We start from the raw sequence: 18,037 nt of genomic DNA, 5'->3' as shown, positions 1-18,037 counted from the left end.
ACTTAAAACCATCTACTTTATGGCTCTCACTTCTTTCTCCTATGTTACTCTCTCCTCTCTAGTTTCTATGCTCTCCTTGTTCTTTCTACCTGTCTGAACATATCCTTCAGTCTCTTTTGCTGGATCTTCATCTGGACCATACATGCATTAATGGCAGGTGCCCCACCGCAACAGCTCTGTTCTGGGTTCTCTTCTGTCCCTGCAAGATTTCATCAGCTTTCAAAATTTCAAGATTCATCATTTTGCAAACGATTCTAGGATATATTCATTCAGCTAGGGTCTCTCCCTTGGCCTTGCTCTTACTGCCTAATGGACATTTCAAAATGGATACCTTGTAGACTTCATGAAGTTGGTACTATCAAAACTGAAGTCATCATCCTTCCCCCTCAATCTTCCCCTTCTAGGCTTCTAATTCCTGTGGAGGGCACCATCATTCCACAGACATAGAGGCTACCTATGTGCCATTCTCAACACAAGGTTCTCCCACCCATGCTTGAACAGTTGCCAATGCTGATGTTTCTTCCTTTGCATCATTTCGTTTGTATGTTGCCTCGTCCCTTCTGATCCTGCCACTGTCTTAATTTGAGCCCTCAGAATCTCACACCTGAGGACTACCCTAACAGTCTTTTGTAGGCTGCCTTGCCTCAAAGTCTCTTTCCAGCCGTCAAACTCAGCTCTCTTAATGACCCATACTTTCAACCATGCCACTCCTCTGATTTAATTATCTCCAGTGGCTCCCTATTGCATTTACTTGAGGATCAAATCTAGTCCTCTCTTTGTCTTTTTAAAACTATGACTTAGCCCCTTCCTACCTTTCCATCTTCCTCTCAAGAATTCTTCCCTTCCATCAAAGTATGGGTCAGGAGTCACCTTCCTACAAGAAGCCAGATACTGCTCGGTTCCTCCGGAAATTACTTTGCATTTACTTTGTGCTTATGCACAATGAGATCAAAGGACTGTTTTGCTTTTGTCTTGATATCACCAGCACCCTAGAACATAATGCCTTGGACGTAATAGGCATTGTTGCACACAATAGATTTGTTGACCTTAATTTTGTCACATACAGTAAATGCTTCCTTTGTGCCCATGCCCAATGCTCCCCAAATGTAGGACTTAAAAAAAAAATCCAACGTCTAGATTTTTAAAGTTAAAATTGGAACAGGTAAACAGGTAGAACTGAAGAATCATCTTACCTAGAGAAGCCAGATCAGAATACTGTGAACTTAAAAGAAATAGATCCACCGCTGTCTGTTGCCCTGAACAGTCTAATGCCAGTTTCTTATAAAAATCAGTTGCAGGACCAAGATGTTGCACCACCTTTAGCAAAACATTAAAAAAAAAGTTAAAGATATATTTTTATGCACACAGGAGTAGTAGTATGGGCATATAGATGCATTTATCTTGAGGCACTGATTCTTAATGACTTTAAATATAAATGAGGTAGGAGATACTGGCCCCAGTGTGCTATAACCTCAAACTGGTCAAAATATAGGCCACCTAACTCCTTACTATAAGGTTGGAACCCTAAAATGATTTCTCTTTGAAAGGATACAAATATAGCTACACTCTGAAAAAGTTATACCAAGACCTCACTCAGATTTTCTGGATGTCAGACCTGAGACTTTTTGGTGTAACCAATAAACAGACTAATTTAAATTGGTTTCTCAGCCCAGAATAAGCAGAGTGTATTTCAGAAAATTAAAACAAATAATTTGTTTGACTGGCACAATAGCAAAGAACTGCATTAGCTTAATAACTGTTGGGAATTTTTAGCAGGCTAGAGGGTATCTATCTTTGCATGCCAATGGATACTGAACTGGATATGAAGGCTTATTGGCTATTCTTACAAGTAAGTACAGAAAACCCTTTCTCCTTCTGTTTCTTCTTGACAAAAAAATCACCAGCTTTAAAATCAACTTTGTCTTTGTGGGCATACAGCATTAACTTTTAAGTGACCATTCTTAATTTCCTGCTGGCATGTTTTGACTGACATTAGGTGAGTGACTATTTAAGAGGATGCCATGAGTACACTGCTTTAGCATTTCTGTTTAGTAAAAAAGCACATGCATTTGGGTCTAAATAGAGGGAGGGAGGGCTAGGGGAAAGAAAGAGTAAAAGACCTGCTACAGTCTGACCACCTTCTCCATAAAATCCTTCCCAATCCCCCTGTTAGCCCCCTTCCTTAAATTATCACCCCTTCCCAAATCTCCCAGGGCCCCTATAGAGGCTCTCTCCAGAGTAAATGTAAGATCTAAGAAAGTAGGAGCGGTTGAGGCCTACTGAAGTACTTGGTATACAGCAGGCACTTATTAATGAAAAGAAATGCCTGCCAGTGTGGTGCTTTCTTTCTTTTTTTAATTATTAATGAGTACTAAGTTTATAACACAAAAGCAAAAACTGGACCTTTCTTTTCACTTCAATAACTGTGTTACTGACCAACATTCATGAAGTTAGAATATGTAATGCTTCCTAAAACAAACTGAAAAATAACTCCCTAATGCCTGAGGAATAACTAATATGTTCAAGTATGTAAAAAAAAAAAAAAACAACGGGTGGAGTCCTATGATAAAAGGCTAGTGAGTGGAAAGTACTCTCTTGAATGTGACATAAAAATAAAATCAAAGATACCTTTGTACTTGATCTCTGATTAGGATCTTCTCTGGACTGCAGGAGCCCTGCACCCAAGGAAGGTAACTGTGTCTGGAATACAGACACACGGCCACCTGTTGGAGACATTAATTTAAAGGCAGCCTGAAGTGCAGGACCAAGAGCACTATGGGTTTCTCTTGTATAGGTGAACATATTTGGTAAAGCATTCAATAAGTCTTTTATCAGCTGGAAAACAAAGATTACAAAACAGTTACCAAGAAGGAAAGGAAATGACTTATCTAAAGCATTCTGGAGCATTTGTGTTATAACTCTTTCACTTCTTTTTAGGTTCAAGGTTATATATAACTGAAATATCAAGTCTTTCTAAAACTTATTACGGTTAATAAAGAAATGTGGCTACTTTCAATATTTCTAGAAAATCCATCCAAAACAATACATTTAAGTGCATTAATTTTTAGATTTTAAATTTAAAAGATTAAGATAATTTTTAGACAAAGGAACTAAGCCCTAAGGTTTAACTTTCACATGACTTAAATCACAACAATGTTATAATTTTTAAAAATCCCTTACTTACCTCCTTGCTTTCATGTAGATTTACAAGTAAACTATCAGGTGTAGGTAAGAAGATATCTGTGGGTAACAGAAATATTGTGTGATGATCAGCTGTGAAGGACTAAATGTTTCTCAGCAAAGCAAGGTCCCAAAAAAACCCCCAGGAACTCGATAAAAAAATGCCATCCATAGCCCAAGAAGGAACTATTGGAGTCTGACGGCAAATCAGAGCAAGTCATCTTCCACTTTATTTCCTTCATGAGCTTTTCATGACATGTGTGATATACATCTTCTGTCTCAGCATGGAGAATAGGGAAATATGTACTGCATGAAAGCATTGGTATAACCTATATCAGACTATTTACCATCTTAGGGAGGGAGAGAGAGTAAGGGAGAGAATCTGAATTGCAAATGCCAGAAAATAACTGTCAAAAAATGTTTTATAGCTATATGTAATCGAAAAAAAAAATTAAAAAAAAGAGATTACTGTTCTAATAAATGAATAAAAGCAAAAAGGATTATAATACAGGAAGGAGCTTAAATTATGTTACATATAAGAAGGATGCATCTATGCATACAACCTAATTTAATTAAATGTAATGACTAATTATAACAGTAGTACAACAGAATAAAAAAAACAATTTAAAGTGTTCTCCTGGAAAAATATTAAATTAAAGACTATTGTAACAGGGTGTGTGTGCCAAGTAAACTTATCTCTGGAATATCTCCCCACTTTTACTCTTATATGCAATCTGAAATTATAATCACAGTTTATTTCAGTTAGGTACCTGTCTAAGGCTGTCCTAATGTATTTTATTAAGTATTTACCATCTATGTCTGAGACAATCAACATCTGAGGCTGTGATAATCCTTCTTGTAAGTTATAGAAATGAACTGTGCTGTCAAAAGTTATGAACCCGATTCTTGTTCTTGAATCTCCAGGTAGCCTAAAGACAAAGAAAACAACTTTCAATAACAAGTGCTTTTTAAATGACAAAAGAACAACTAAATGGGTTAATGTGGGGTTGAATGAACCCTTTCTTTTATTAAAAGACCTAAAGAAAACCAAATTGATCCATATAAACCATCATGGATAGTTCATGTGGAAGAACACTGAAATCTAAAGTGCACAAGAATGATATATTATTCTTTTAAAAAAATTTTAGGCATATTTGGAATTAATACTTCAATAAGGAAGATATTCATGGAAGCACCTAAATATTAAGTTAATAAAGAAGGACTAATGGATGAACAAAACATTGCTTGCTGACTTCAAAACTGTGGGAAAACCTTATTGTATTGTTTGAGGTACTGCAAGGGTGAGAAACCAGAACTTTTGCTTAAATACTAGAATTCTTTAATGTTTAATTTAGGCTTAGGTTGTGCTGACTATAGACTATAGTCAGATCAGAAAATTAATGCAAGGAGTTTACTCCTGATATACATCTCAAGAAATCCTCACTTCTTATTTGGAAACTGCTTCTGTGACAACCACTTGTGGGGAGGGAGAAGACAACCACTCTTTTTTCGACTCTCCTCTCTGCTGGATGAGTTAATAAACTTCTTTCTATAGCACTTCAGTTCTGTGTTTTGCTCTTTGTTACATCAATTAACGGTATCCAAAGTAGAACTCATCAATAATGTAAAAGCTATCTTTCGGGGGCAGCTGGTTGGCTTAGTGGATTGAGAGTCAGGCCTGGGGGTGTGTGGTGGGTGGTGGTGGTGTCGGTCCTGGGTTCAAATCTGCCCTCAGATACTTCCTTAGCTGTGTGACCCTGGGCAAATCACTTGACCCCCATTACCTAGGGGGTCTTCTTACTGTTCGTCTGCCTTAGAACCAATACACACTATTGATTCTAAGACAGAAGGTAAGGTTTTTATTTAAAAAACAAAAAAAACTTATATTTCATCAGAGATTACACAACCACCTTTTAGATATTTTATTGATAAGCTTTTTTTTTTTTTTAAGTGTATGGGCTTAATAAGATGGCTGCTGAAGTTCCTTTCAACTCTCAAATTTTACAGGTGAATTTACTTTCTTTTCCTGGTAAAAATTCCCAAACATCAGCATAATTGAAGCTGATCTGTAAACAAATTGCCTTTATATAGTATAAAGAACTGTTTCCATCATACAGCTAAATAGATATAATGTTATAAATTACAATTCGAACCAAGGAGAAAGACACTTGCAGGATACCAGTTGCCACTGGTAGATAAAATGATGTAAAATGAAAGTTAACTTAAAATATTCTCCATTAATATTTCTAAAACTCTGAACAGGGTTTGATCATATAATATCCTTACTTGTCCAGATTTTCCAAGAGAGCCTGGCAGACAATTGTCAAATACCCAGCTTCCACTGCATTATGAGAGACATCTAAAACAAACAAGTATACTGCAGGCTGAGGAGGTCGAAGCTGGAAGGAATAGAAATAGTGCAATTTATTTTGTAGCCATAATTCATTCTTTCACATTATACTAAGATTGCAAAACAAAAAAAACGAACAAAACCTATAGAAATTACTGCATTAGCTACTCTGTAAGAGTTTATTTACAGATTACCAAAAGAACAAACAAAGCAATAAAGTTCTGTTTTCTTTTGTTTTCCTTAAATTTAGTTGCTATGGGCTATGCGGGAGAGGAATTATTTAGGGAGTCATAATGAAACAGAATTGGCCAAGACTCCCCTACTTAAGAAATGCTGTGCCAAGAGGTGAGGAGACATGCCCAGGAGTTGTCAATCCCTGTCTGTGGTAAGGGCTACTAAGTGTTTCTTTGGCTATGTTCTGTAGCCCAGTTAGGGAACCACCCCACCCCACCCCACCCCGCACTCCCTCACCCTCCCTGGGGTTTCAGACAAGGAATACTACAACTTTCCTTCATTTTCAATTAGAGTAGGACTCATTGGGAATAAGATTCAGAACTCTGTTTTCAAGTTGAAAAGTAACTTGTAAGATAGAGTTAGAAGAGGATGTCATAAAGAAAGCAGAGCTTGGAGTAGGAGACAAGAAATGAGTAAGATGGCGTGCCTCACTGGAGCAAAGAAGAACCATAGAAAAGCAGTGTATGCTGCTATATGTGAGGAAAGACCTTGCAATTTTAAATGACAAAAATAGATATGAAAGACAATGGAGAGTCAGGGAAAGGAAATGGCCTCGACTGTTAAGCTTCTTGGTAGACATGGGATGTCACCCTGTGTCCAGATAGACATGGCAAAGACTCTAAAGTGAAAAGTCTAGTGGAATTCAATAGGGAAGGGAAAGAAGAATGCCTAGATGAGCAGAAGCCACCCAAAGGATTTGAATGTGAAGAAGCAAGAACTGAACCATACTGAAACCAGTGATAATGAAGCTGGGTATCTGGTGAACCAGTTCAATAAATTCTAAATGGAGGTAGCTTGAGGAAGACAGGAAGATCGTCTGAGATGGTGACATCACACCTAAGCTAATATGATGGCCAGACAACCAGAAGTCAACAAAAGTGATGATGTTAGTGATTATTATTATTATTATTATTGTTATTATTATTATAGAATGCTATTGTGGAAAGAAGCTTGGATTTTGAATCAAGAAGATTCCAGTTCAATCTCAACTCTGTTACAGTGTAGCAAAAATGAGGATAACATACCTATGCCTCACTGTAATGGAAAGATTATATAAAATACTTGGTAAACTTTAAGTGTTTACACAGAACTATTAAGTTTACTGATTGAGAAATGTTTATCTCTTAAAAGGCCTTTTCAAAAAATTCATTTTTTCATTGCCCAACTTTCAAATTTAAATAAAACAAAAAAACAAAAGGAAATACATAAATGAACACTAAGCCCCCACCCTTCAACCTTATTCTGTAAAAGTTTCAAAACACGAGTGAAGAGTCACAGAATTGAGAACTAAAAACTAGCACTGCAACCACATGACCAGATAATTATAACAAAACACTGAATAGTTACCATGTAGTCTGAAGAAGCAATGAATTCCACGGTTGAATTCTGAACCTCGGGCCGTTTGTGAGGCTCTCCATAGGAACGGGTAAGGGGATTATACATAAATTCCTCAGGAACTAGACAATAATTGGGAATCCAATGCAAATCATCACTGACAGATAAAACATATGGCTTTTATATCCACAACTAAACAGTTATGTCACAGAAAATTTACGAACTACCACTTTTAATCTTGATGTTTTTTTCCTCAAGAATTCCAAGGAGCTTAATAATCACTGAATCATGAAAAATACTTTCCTTTAAAAAATAACCCCAGTGCAAAAAAATGAAGTTCTTTTCTGAAACCAAGAACAGAACCTAGAACTTTGCTTCCCAAACTCGCAGCATCCTATTCACCAGACCACACAGCTGCTGTGAGAGAGACATAAAGAGACACGCTTGAAACAAGGAGAGCAAGGGTCTCTGTGAAATATCCTAAGGATAATGACATATAATTTGACTTCTCTAAAACTCTGCCATATGTAAATGTAACTTAAGACAGAGGACTTTTCTTGGATATCCTTCTCTGCTTGCTTTATGAATCTCTTTACACACAGGGATGTGCTCTGAATCTCAGGATCAATCATTCCACTTGGATGGGGCAAAATGAGGGTGTTCTTAGCATAGATGGTCCTTTCATAGAATCACAGACAGAAGTTACTTTATGACACATTGTTAGAAAACACTTAAAAATCCATAACATTAAAAAACCAAACATTACATTCTGTCCCCAAATATGAAACTTACCATCATTAACTCTATAGCACAGGTTGCATTTCCATCTCCTCTGATCAATGAAGGACACAAATGGGTTGATATATGTCCTGCAAGACCGGCATCTCACAATGGTGCTTGATGTTATCACTGGTAATTGCTGGGAAATAAAATGAAAAAGTTGTAGCACACATTATCCCAGGGAAATGTTAAATACCTGTTATGGTTCTGCTCAGTACAAAGGTAAGAACCGGTAATTGCTTTTGTGTATCGATTGAAATGGCATCATTCCAGTAATACCTTCAGGGCCTAGAGCAGAATAAGTAGCTATTCACCTGCCTCTCCTCTTTATAAACAAGCAGGCAACATCCCTAAAATAAAATAGCACAAGTAGTAGAGATGGGCTGACAAGTGGCATGACTGGCCAAGGGAACGAATGAGTCAGGGTCCATTTCCTGTGTCCCAGAAGTAATCTGGATGTATGTATAGAGTCCAATGGAAAGGTATCATTGTGTTTTCATTAGATGATTATGCCTAGAGTGGTATCTCTATGGATTTCATTGCACGAGAGAGAGAGAGAGAGGGGGGGGGGGGGAAGGGAGGGAGAGAAGAGCATCTTTGCTTGTGTTCTTGGTTCACTTAAGGCTTAGTGTATATGCTTAGGCCTCGAAGTAAACGAAAAATACAAGATCTCAGAGTTGGCAAGACTTCGGACAACATGGAGTGCAATCTGGAATGGAACTAGAATAACTCCTATAAACCTGGCTGACCTAAGTGGCCATCCAATACAGACTGCCTCAAGACTTCTCCTAACAAGAAGCCCATGGTAACCTACAGCAGACCATTCTGTTTTGGGGCAGTTTCACCTAGCCACAGGCCTATAATGTTCCTCTTTGCAATTTTTACCAATGACTAATGATTCTTCCTTTTGGGGCCCAGGAGAGGCCTTATGCTTCTTCCACATGACAACAGTCACCATATATAACCAAGTCTTTTTTTCCCCTTGGCCTATATGTTCCCACTTCCTTTAACTACATTTGACCTGGTCACTCTTTAGTGTCAATCATCTTCAATGAGCTTTGATTTAAAAAAAGATGGCTTACATTTTCTTATGCTTTGAATTGACTTAACAAGACCCAAGTGACCAACTAGCCTCTACACCAGTGGTTCCCAACTTTTTTGGCCTACCACCTCCTTTCCAGAAAAAATAATACTTAGCGCTCCCTGGAAATTATGAAAGTATTTATTGAACTCAGAATAGAATGTAATACAAAAAAAGTGTGGCCATCACCACCCCCCTAGATCGCTGTAGCACCCACCAGGGGCCGGTAGTGTCCACTTTGGGAATCACTACTCTACAGGAAAGAAGAGGATATTAAGAATTGTGCCTTGAAGGGGGCAGTTAGGTGACTCAGTAGATTGAGAGCCTGACCCAGAAAAGGGAGGTTCTGCATCCAAATATGGCTTCAGATACTCCCTAGCTCTGTGACCCTGGGCAAGTCACTTAACCCCCATTGGCTAGCCTGTGCCGCTCTTCTGCCTTGGAGCCAATACACAGTATTGACTCCAGGATGGAAGGTAAGGGTTTAAAAAAGAAAAAGAATTGTGCCTTGAATAAACAATTCTTTTAAGGCTCGTCTGTTTATTTGAAATAGAAGTGGATTTTTTTAGGGGGTAACAGTGAAGAGCAGTAGGAAAGGCATGGGAAAAACATAGTGGACATATGCAACTGAGGTCCAAAATGAATTTCTAGAAGTCTACTGATATCTAAAAAACACTGGCAAACCTAATAGGCACAATGACTTTTAAGAAAAAGAAGTTGAACAAAGTCAAAATAAACAGAATAGGTAATGTTAAACATTTAGTTATATTCCACCTAAAAAGCTTTCCTTAATCTTTAGCCCTAGTTACAGTCTCACTGAGCCTTCTGTCTCCCCTCCCCTTACTATTACAGAGTTGATCTGTTTGATATGATCCACAGCTATGAGACATTTTTTTATGGTTTATTCCTACATAATCAAACAAGGTGTATAATATTCACATAACTATATATTTCAAATCCAACCTCAGACACCAGCTATGTGACCTTGTGTTGACTTACTGTCCGTTTACTCATCTGTAAAATGAGGATTATCACAGCACCTCTATCCCAGGGTTGTTGTGAAGACCAAATGAGGTAATTGTAAAGTGACAAAGGCACATATAATTTACCTTTCTTTTCTGCCAACTCCTGCAGAATTTTGCATCTATTTTATGCACTTCTATACCTTGCTATCTATATTTATGTTAAATTCTATGCCCTCTCTCTCCCCAACCCCTATACCTAGTTCTTAAGTTTCCTTAGGGCAGGGACTATCTGAATCTTCTGAATCAACTTGAGGAGTCAGTGTAGCTTACTGGAAAGAGTTTTGGATAGGGAGAACGTTCCAGAGCCACATTATTTATTAGAGTCGATACCTGAGACAAAGCTGTGTTAATGCCATGATTTTCTCATCTCTCTTAAAACAAAGAGACAAACAAACAAAAAAAACCCCAAACCACCTTACCATCTTTAGTATGACTTCTATGACAGAAGAATAGCAAGGGCTAGACAGTGGAGATTAATTGACTTGCCCAGCTAGGAAAGTACAGAGGCCAGATCTGAACCTTTCTCATCTCTTAAGATAGGGCTCATGATACTGATGAGCAAACTGACTCCCTAGGTCAGGGGGTGAATGAAGAGCAAAAATGTGTAGTGCTTGGTAAACCATAGTTCATAGGGTCACAAATCTAGAACAGGAAGGAACTTCAGCTGCCATCTTGTTAACTGTCTCATTTTTATAGATCAGAAAACTACAGCTGTAGGAGGCTAAATGATCACACAAATCCTCGAATTCCAGACAACTGCTGTTTCTACTAACCCACATGGCTTCTTTAAAGCTCTCTATAAATATAAGCCATTACTAATCAAAACCTAGCAAACTATAGATATTTAATATACATTTAATTTGGAGACACTTTTCCATTCTTAAGGAAGGAAGTTCTCTCTCCCAAGTTCTAGACCTTCAAACTCCACTTGCTAAAATCTACCTTCCTCCATTCCCATCTCCAATCCATCCTTCTTGGCCCTGACAGATTAATCTCTGTGTCCAGATTTGGCCATATCACTGCTTTATGACTTTCTAGTGCTTATCAAAAATATCTTAAACTCCTTAGTTAAGGTTTTCAAAAATTTGGCACAGTCCACCTTTCTTCACTATCTCATACTGGTCAGCCCTACATACTGAGAGAGCCCATCTCAATTATCTACCATGCTCCTATTCCACTCCCATGCTTTCTTGACTGCTTGTCACTGGAATACCCAATCTAATAAATTCTTACTCTAGGGAAGGGGTTCACAAAACACAGTCTGTTTCTGGATGGTCCTCTTTAGAAATTAAAAAAAAAACCCAACATTTTTAGCCTGCAGCCCATGAGCTGCAAGCTTGCTTTAAAGTCTTTTTCAAATGTCATTTCTTCTAATCTTCCTTGTCCCTTTTGGTTATAATCATATTCCCTGTCCTGGCAAGTTATTTGGAAATTCTCTTATGCATGGACCCACATGATTTTGTATAAGTTATTTGCACATCATATCCCACTATCAGATGATAGCTCTAAGATAACAGGAATGAAAACTGAATATCCTTGAGGTCTCTGTACCATTTGCCTGCACAAAGTAGATATTTAGTAAATGTTTGCTGAAGTGAATTCTGACAAACTACAGTAGTTTGCTCTTATATGCTAGAAACAATAAAAATAAAGAAAAAATATTCAAGCTATACATAAGCATGCAGTTTTTCCTACGTCTAAGAACAAAATGCAAAAAGGACACTTTACCGTGAGATCTCTGAAGGGGTGCAACAATAACCCTAAAGGAAGCTTAGCTTTATTCAATAAAGCTTGAGTCTGTGGAATATTTGTCAGAGTACACCGAAATGAACTGAAAAACAAAGGAAAAGAATATCATGTTTAACCTATCAGGCTCAAATGTGCCAAAGCAGATGGAGACTAATTTGTAAACAATCACAGAAATTAAGAACATTTCTACAGATTATAGAGAAACCATCTTTTATGTCTTGATCACTTTAAAACATAAAACATAATTCAAAACTCTAAAAAAGGAGAAATTGAAAAGTTCTCAAAGGAGGTCTCAGAAGCTCGCATGGAGGGAATTTAACATTAAGAAACATTTTCTGTTCCTATTTTTGTCACTGAAGGCTAATTATCTTAACCCCACTTCCCCATGTTATTTGTTGATAAGACTTACATGTGACTCCTCATGTACATGGCTTCATCTCTCAGAGCAACCAGAATAATGTCTCATCAAAGGATCAATTTTATTCCTTGTATATTTAACCTTATTAGAAAATTTTCTCCCTAGGCTTTGTAATTGTTCTATTGTGAGTCACGAAATGTTCATACAGATAAAAATGTGGAAATACTTAACTAAAATTTCCTTAGTAGAGTCAGACTTAAATGTTTCAAATTCCCTTAAGAATAAAATGCTAAGCCTACATTATTTTCTTAAGATAACTCCTCTATTGAACATGTTAAAGTCTAGCAAAGTTTTGCTCATTACCCATAAGGCTCATCTCTCAGACAGATTTAAACTTATTTTTTCCCCTATGCTAAAAATTTTTAAAAATGCTAACTCCTAATGACCCAGCAATTACATCAGGAATAAATAATTTTCTAACTTTACACAGAATTGCTGGGTCATAACAACAATATACTAAGGCAGGTGACGGGTAAAGCTTTCACAGTCAGGCAAAAATTAGATATTTCAGATTAGATATTTTGGCTATGAGGCAAGCCATCTTCCCCAAATATACAATGACAAACTGCTATGAAGAATGTTTACATAGTAAAATGAATATAAATCAACCACGAATTCTATGGTCCACTCTAGTCCCAAGATTTATGCAGGATGCCCCCAAAGTCTTAGGGATGGTTTAAGCTTTATAAAATCTTTCTGTAATTGGGAAGAGGAGAGGACTCAAAGGCAAATTTTATTTATTTCATAATTCTGAGTAGGTCCAATCCTGCTAACAACTCAGCAGCCTACACCTTGGTAACCCCAGCTCTGGAGGGGCTTACTCAAGTGTGACGGAGAGGCTGCAGATGGTAGGGCTGACTAGTGTGCACTTCCTTGATCAAGACGAAGAACAGCCCTCAGTCATAACTCAATTCCTCAGGAGAACAAAGGAAGAGGGTAGTGATAAGATCAGGCTTAGAGAAGGAATACCAAGACTCTAAGAGTGGCCTTTCAGGGAATGCTCTAGGCTCATGGGGAGGATGGGAAAGACCAGGGACAGAGGCAATTTAATGGTTAACAAGCTGTTTTAAGATTTCTTGTAAAACCTTTGATTATGAGAGTAAAGGTAATACCTAGACATTTGGGCTTTCCTGTTCTTCAACAGGAGGAATCTGCACATAGCCTGGGTATTGCTGACAGACACTTGACCATGGGGTTAGGATAGCCATGGGTAGCAGAAAATTCCCTGGGGAAGGCTTTGTGAATGGCATGAAATGTACACCCACTGTGGGGTCACTTCTATTTCATGGACTGTTGAGGTCTTGAAAAAGACAGGAAGCAAACTCAATTAGGGATGAGGAAATAAAAGCAGTGAGCCAAGCTAGGAAAAAGGGGAGGGTGCAAAAAAAAAAAAAAAAAAAACACAACAAAAACCAACAGTTCTCAGTGAAGATGAATGGCAGTTAAGATAGCAGAAATCAAACAAATGAAAAGAATTGGAAATTGGGAAAGTTCAAGGAAAATACTTGAAGTCTAAGATACTGATTCTTAAGGAAAAGATGTCTATGCTAAGTAATAAGAGTCTCTTTCTATTTAGAGAAACCCTCGTTTCCTTTTGAATGGAAGAGATGAACTGCAGGAATAAATGAACTCTGCTGAAGGACACCTGAGGAGACTCAGCACATTTATGACAAGGACAGGGAGGAAGTGAGAAGGACAGCGGATGCTCTATGTAGGGGGTCCCCACCTGGAGGCAGGCCCAAAGCCTGATTAATAACCAGTTCATATGGAGGAGCAGAGTCAGAGTTTTGGCTTTACAACTTACTAGCTGTGTGAACTGGCTAAGTCCTAGCCTGACCTTCAATTTCCTCATTAGAAAGGGGGGTGTAACAATGGGAGAGCAGCAGTAGGAATGTCACAAGGCTTAAATAAAATGTACAGCACTCCAGAACGTCCACCATCATGACTGCTGTTAAAATGGGAGGTGCAATGAGATTGCGGTAGCAGGCCAGATGCAGGCACCTAATTTGATCCCTACCTGAAAGAATGCAGCACAAAGGAAACCAGAATTTAGGTACAAGACGGAGCAATCATTCTGGGGTTTGTTTTTTCTATTTCCCCTGATGAACATAAAGAGTGTTGAGGGGCCAAACTCTCCGCCTAAACTGCTCCTTGGGTGGGCCTACATAAAAATGAGCTAAATGAATACATGTATTTTACTAAAAGGAGATAGGAATTGTTATCAAGATTATGTTTTATTATAATAACAACAACAACTACTACTACTAACAACTCACATTTATATAGTGCTTTAAAGTATACAAAGTGCTTCCTCCACAACAGACCTGGGAGGTAGGTAGTACAAATATTGTCAATGCCATTTTATAGATAAGGAAACTGAAGCTCAGTGAGCTTAAATGACTTTCCACAGTCACACAGCTAGCAAATATTAGAGCCAAGTCTGCTGACTCCAAGTCTAGCACTCTTTCCATTGGGGAAATAAAAGGATGAAAAAGAGAAAAAGAAATGATTATTAACTTAGGTAGCGAATTAGAAAAAAATTCCTCAGTGAGACTTAGAAAGTGACCAAATTATCTCCAAATAAAACAAAAAAATTATTCCCCAGATGAAAAAACATGCTCTTTAGAGAAGTTTCTGAAAATAAAAGTGGCTCAGGAATCGAAGGACTAAATTTTGTGTCTGCCACCTTTAATTTCCATGCTAATTTAACATGGGAAACCTTCCTTAGTATTATCTTAAAATCAACAAAAATTCTATTCCACTTTAACTCTTTTTAATACCAACATAAAAAAATTTTGGATCACACAATGACCCATTAAAAAGATTACTGAAATCAAGAATATCAAGGGAAATAATGAAAAAAAATGTGAAGGAAGGGGGCCTAGCAGTACCAGATATTAAACTATACTATAAAGTAGCAGTCATTAAAACAGTATGGTACTGGCTAAGAGATAGAAGGGAGGATCAGTGGAAAAGACTTCAGGTTAATGACGTCAGCAAGACAGTGTATGATAAACCCAAAGAGCCCAACTTTTGGGACATGAATCCACTATTTGACAAAAACTGCTGGGAAATTTGGAAAACAATATGGGAGAGATTAGGTTTAGATCAACATCTCACACCCTACACCAAGATAAATTCAGAATGGGTGAATGACTTGAATATAAAGAGGGAAACTATAAATAAGTTAAGTGAACACAAAATAGTATACCTGTCAGATCTCTGGGAAAGGAAAGACTTTAAAACCAAGCAAGAGTTAGAGAAAATTTTTTTTTTTTTTTTTTTTTTTACAGCTTATATTAAGCTAAAAAGCTTTTGTACAAACAAAAACAATGTAGTCAAAATCAGAAGGGAAACAACAAATTGGGAAAAAATCTTTATAACAAAAAACTCTGACAGGGTCTAATTACTCAAATATACAAGGAATTAAATCAATTGTATAAAAAATCAAGCCATTCCCCAATTGATAAATGGGCAAGAGACATGAATAGGCAATTTTCAGGTAAAGAAATCAAAAGTATCAATAAGCACATGAGAAAGTGTTCTAAATATCTAATAATTAGAGAAATGCAAATCAAAACAACTCTGAGGTATCACCTCACACCCAGCAGATTGGCTAAAATGAAAGAAGGGGAGAGTAATGAATGCTGGAGGGGATGTGGCAAAATTGGGACATTAATGCATTGCTGGTGGAGTTCACAAACTGATCCAACCATTCTGGCTGGCAATTTGGAACTATGCTCAAAGGGCTATGAAAGAATGCCTGCCCTTTGATCCAGCCATACCATTGTTGGGTTTGTACCCCAAAGAGATCATATAAACAGACTTGTATGAAAATATTTATAGCTGCGCTTTTTATGGTGGCAAAAAACTGGAAAATGAGGGGATGCCCTTCAATTGGGGAATGGCTGAACAAACTGTGGTATATGCTGGTGATGGAATACTATTGTGCTAAAAGGAATAATAAACTGGAGGAGTTCCAGGCGAACTGGAGAGACCTCCGGGAACAGATGCAGAGCGAAAGGAGCAGAGCCAGAAGAACATTGTACACAGAGACTGATATACTGTGGTAAAATCGAATGTAATGGACTTCTGTACCAGCAGCAATACAATGACCCAGGACAATTCTGAGAGATTTATGGTAAAGATGCTACCCACATTCAGAGGAAGGACTGCAGGAGAGGAAACATAGAAGATAAACAATTGTTTGAACACATGGGTTGGGGTGGACATGATTGGGGATGTGGACTAGAAACTACCACACCAATGCAACTAACAACAATTTGGAAATAGGCCCTGAACAAGGACACATGATAAAACCAGTGGAAATGTGCATCGGCCATGGATGGTGGTGGTGCGGTGGGTGAAGGGGAAAGTAGGAACATGAATCATGTAACCATGTTAAAAATGAATATTAATAAATTTTAAAAAAACATAAAAAAAGATTACTGAACATATACCTACTCAGGATTACAATTTAATTTTTTGAGGTCTGAATTCAAGTTAGGTACAGGAGCAAGAACAGGAGTCCCAGGCAGAATATTCCTATCTTGAGTGAGGTTCACTGGTCTCAGACTTTCAGGTTGCTGAGAGGAATGCTGGAGACTTAATCCGCTTAGACTGGATGACAACTGATTCATACCAGGATACTGCTGAAAAACAGTAAGAGTGTTATGAACAAAAATGTAAACCATTATTTCACATGGGGTCTGAGTTTGTTCCCCTATATCTATAAAAGAGGAATGGGATAACACTAACGAGTAAATAACCCCATGCTGACTTGTCTATACATGCTTTCCCTGTTTCAAAGGTTAACAAAAAACATTGACTAATAAACTCAAAGGTCCTTTTATTAGAAGGTTGTGTCCAATTAATGACCATCAAGAAGGAATTAAGGCTTTCCTCTTATTCCAAAGGAGAGATAATAGAAGATATTTCTGCCTCCTTCATTGCAAGAGTAAGAGGGTATACAAGTATGGGACATTACACAGCTTTCCAGATTTTTTCAAAATAATTTTTTTTGGTTGGTTTTTAAAACATTCTTTAAAAAAATAATTATTTGAGATGGCTCTTTGGAAGGTGAGGAGGGTGATGGGAGAAACTGAAACAATGGAATAACAAAAGACATTACTAAGAATGTACTTTAAAAAACTTCATAATTCTTAAATGGGTTTCACAGCAAGCTTTACTATTTTAATGGCATTTCAATTTTTGCCATAAAACTTGAAATCAAGCAGATTATAGTAAAAAAGACTTCTGAAAACATGGGCTTCTAAAAAAACTAGGTTAGTGAAATGCTAATCTTTTGGAATGATTAATATAGGTAGTAAAGATACTCACAACTGACATCTAGGTGAGAGGTGGTTTTGAAGTGCTGTCAAAAAATAAGGCCCGGGGTAGTTAAGAGGCTTGGTGGATAAGATAGCCAGCCTGGAAATGGGAGGTCCATATCTAACCTCATATGCTTCTGAGCTGGGTGACCCTGGGCAAGTCACTTACCTCAAATGCCTAGCCCTTACCAGGCTTCTGCCTTTAACTAATATTTAGTATTGATTCTAAGCCAGAAGATAAGGAATTGATTGAATGATAAATACATTTTTAAAATGAGGTGGCACAGAATTTTGCCATCTTTCTAATAAAGATAGACACCTCAGATCATTGCCAGGGTTAGAGGATGTAAACAGTGAATCTAGTAGCTCCTGGGTTGATATTGGATAAAATGTCTCCTGGGCTAAAAGGGCCAAATACTTTGTCATTTGTCATCTAGCAGAATCTCTTTTGCCTATAACAGAAATCTGTCCAGTTGTTCCTTCAACTAACTTCCCCTCTCCCCAAGATCCTGCTCTCAATCTATTCTGAAAGGAATGCAATGAGATAGAGAAGAT

General features: G+C 37.6%; 1 protein-coding gene across 1 annotated transcript in view; it reads right to left on the bottom strand.

Annotated features, from left to right (window-relative positions):
* Window positions 1-18,037, bottom strand: part of SEC24B (SEC24 homolog B, COPII coat complex component) — a 91,001-nt gene that overhangs the window by 16,113 nt on the left and 56,851 nt on the right. Inside the window, exons 7-15 of the mRNA XM_044681640.1 lie at window positions 16,617-16,804; window positions 11,714-11,816; window positions 7,892-8,018; window positions 7,112-7,221; window positions 5,467-5,579; window positions 3,991-4,109; window positions 3,185-3,240; window positions 2,629-2,835; window positions 1,194-1,317 (exon numbers count right to left, since the gene is read on the bottom strand). Of these exons, the coding sequence (XP_044537575.1) occupies window positions 1,194-1,317; window positions 2,629-2,835; window positions 3,185-3,240; window positions 3,991-4,109; window positions 5,467-5,579; window positions 7,112-7,221; window positions 7,892-8,018; window positions 11,714-11,816; window positions 16,617-16,804 (1,147 nt within the window). The remainder of the gene's footprint in view (window positions 1-1,193; window positions 1,318-2,628; window positions 2,836-3,184; window positions 3,241-3,990; window positions 4,110-5,466; window positions 5,580-7,111; window positions 7,222-7,891; window positions 8,019-11,713; window positions 11,817-16,616; window positions 16,805-18,037) is intronic.

The sequence above is a fragment of the Gracilinanus agilis genome, chromosome 6 (genome assembly GCF_016433145.1).
Source record: "Gracilinanus agilis isolate LMUSP501 chromosome 6, AgileGrace, whole genome shotgun sequence".
NCBI lineage: Eukaryota > Metazoa > Chordata > Mammalia > Didelphimorphia > Didelphidae > Gracilinanus > Gracilinanus agilis.
The sequence above is the reverse complement of the archived record's forward strand: the minus strand, read 5'-3'. Positions and strand labels throughout refer to the sequence as shown.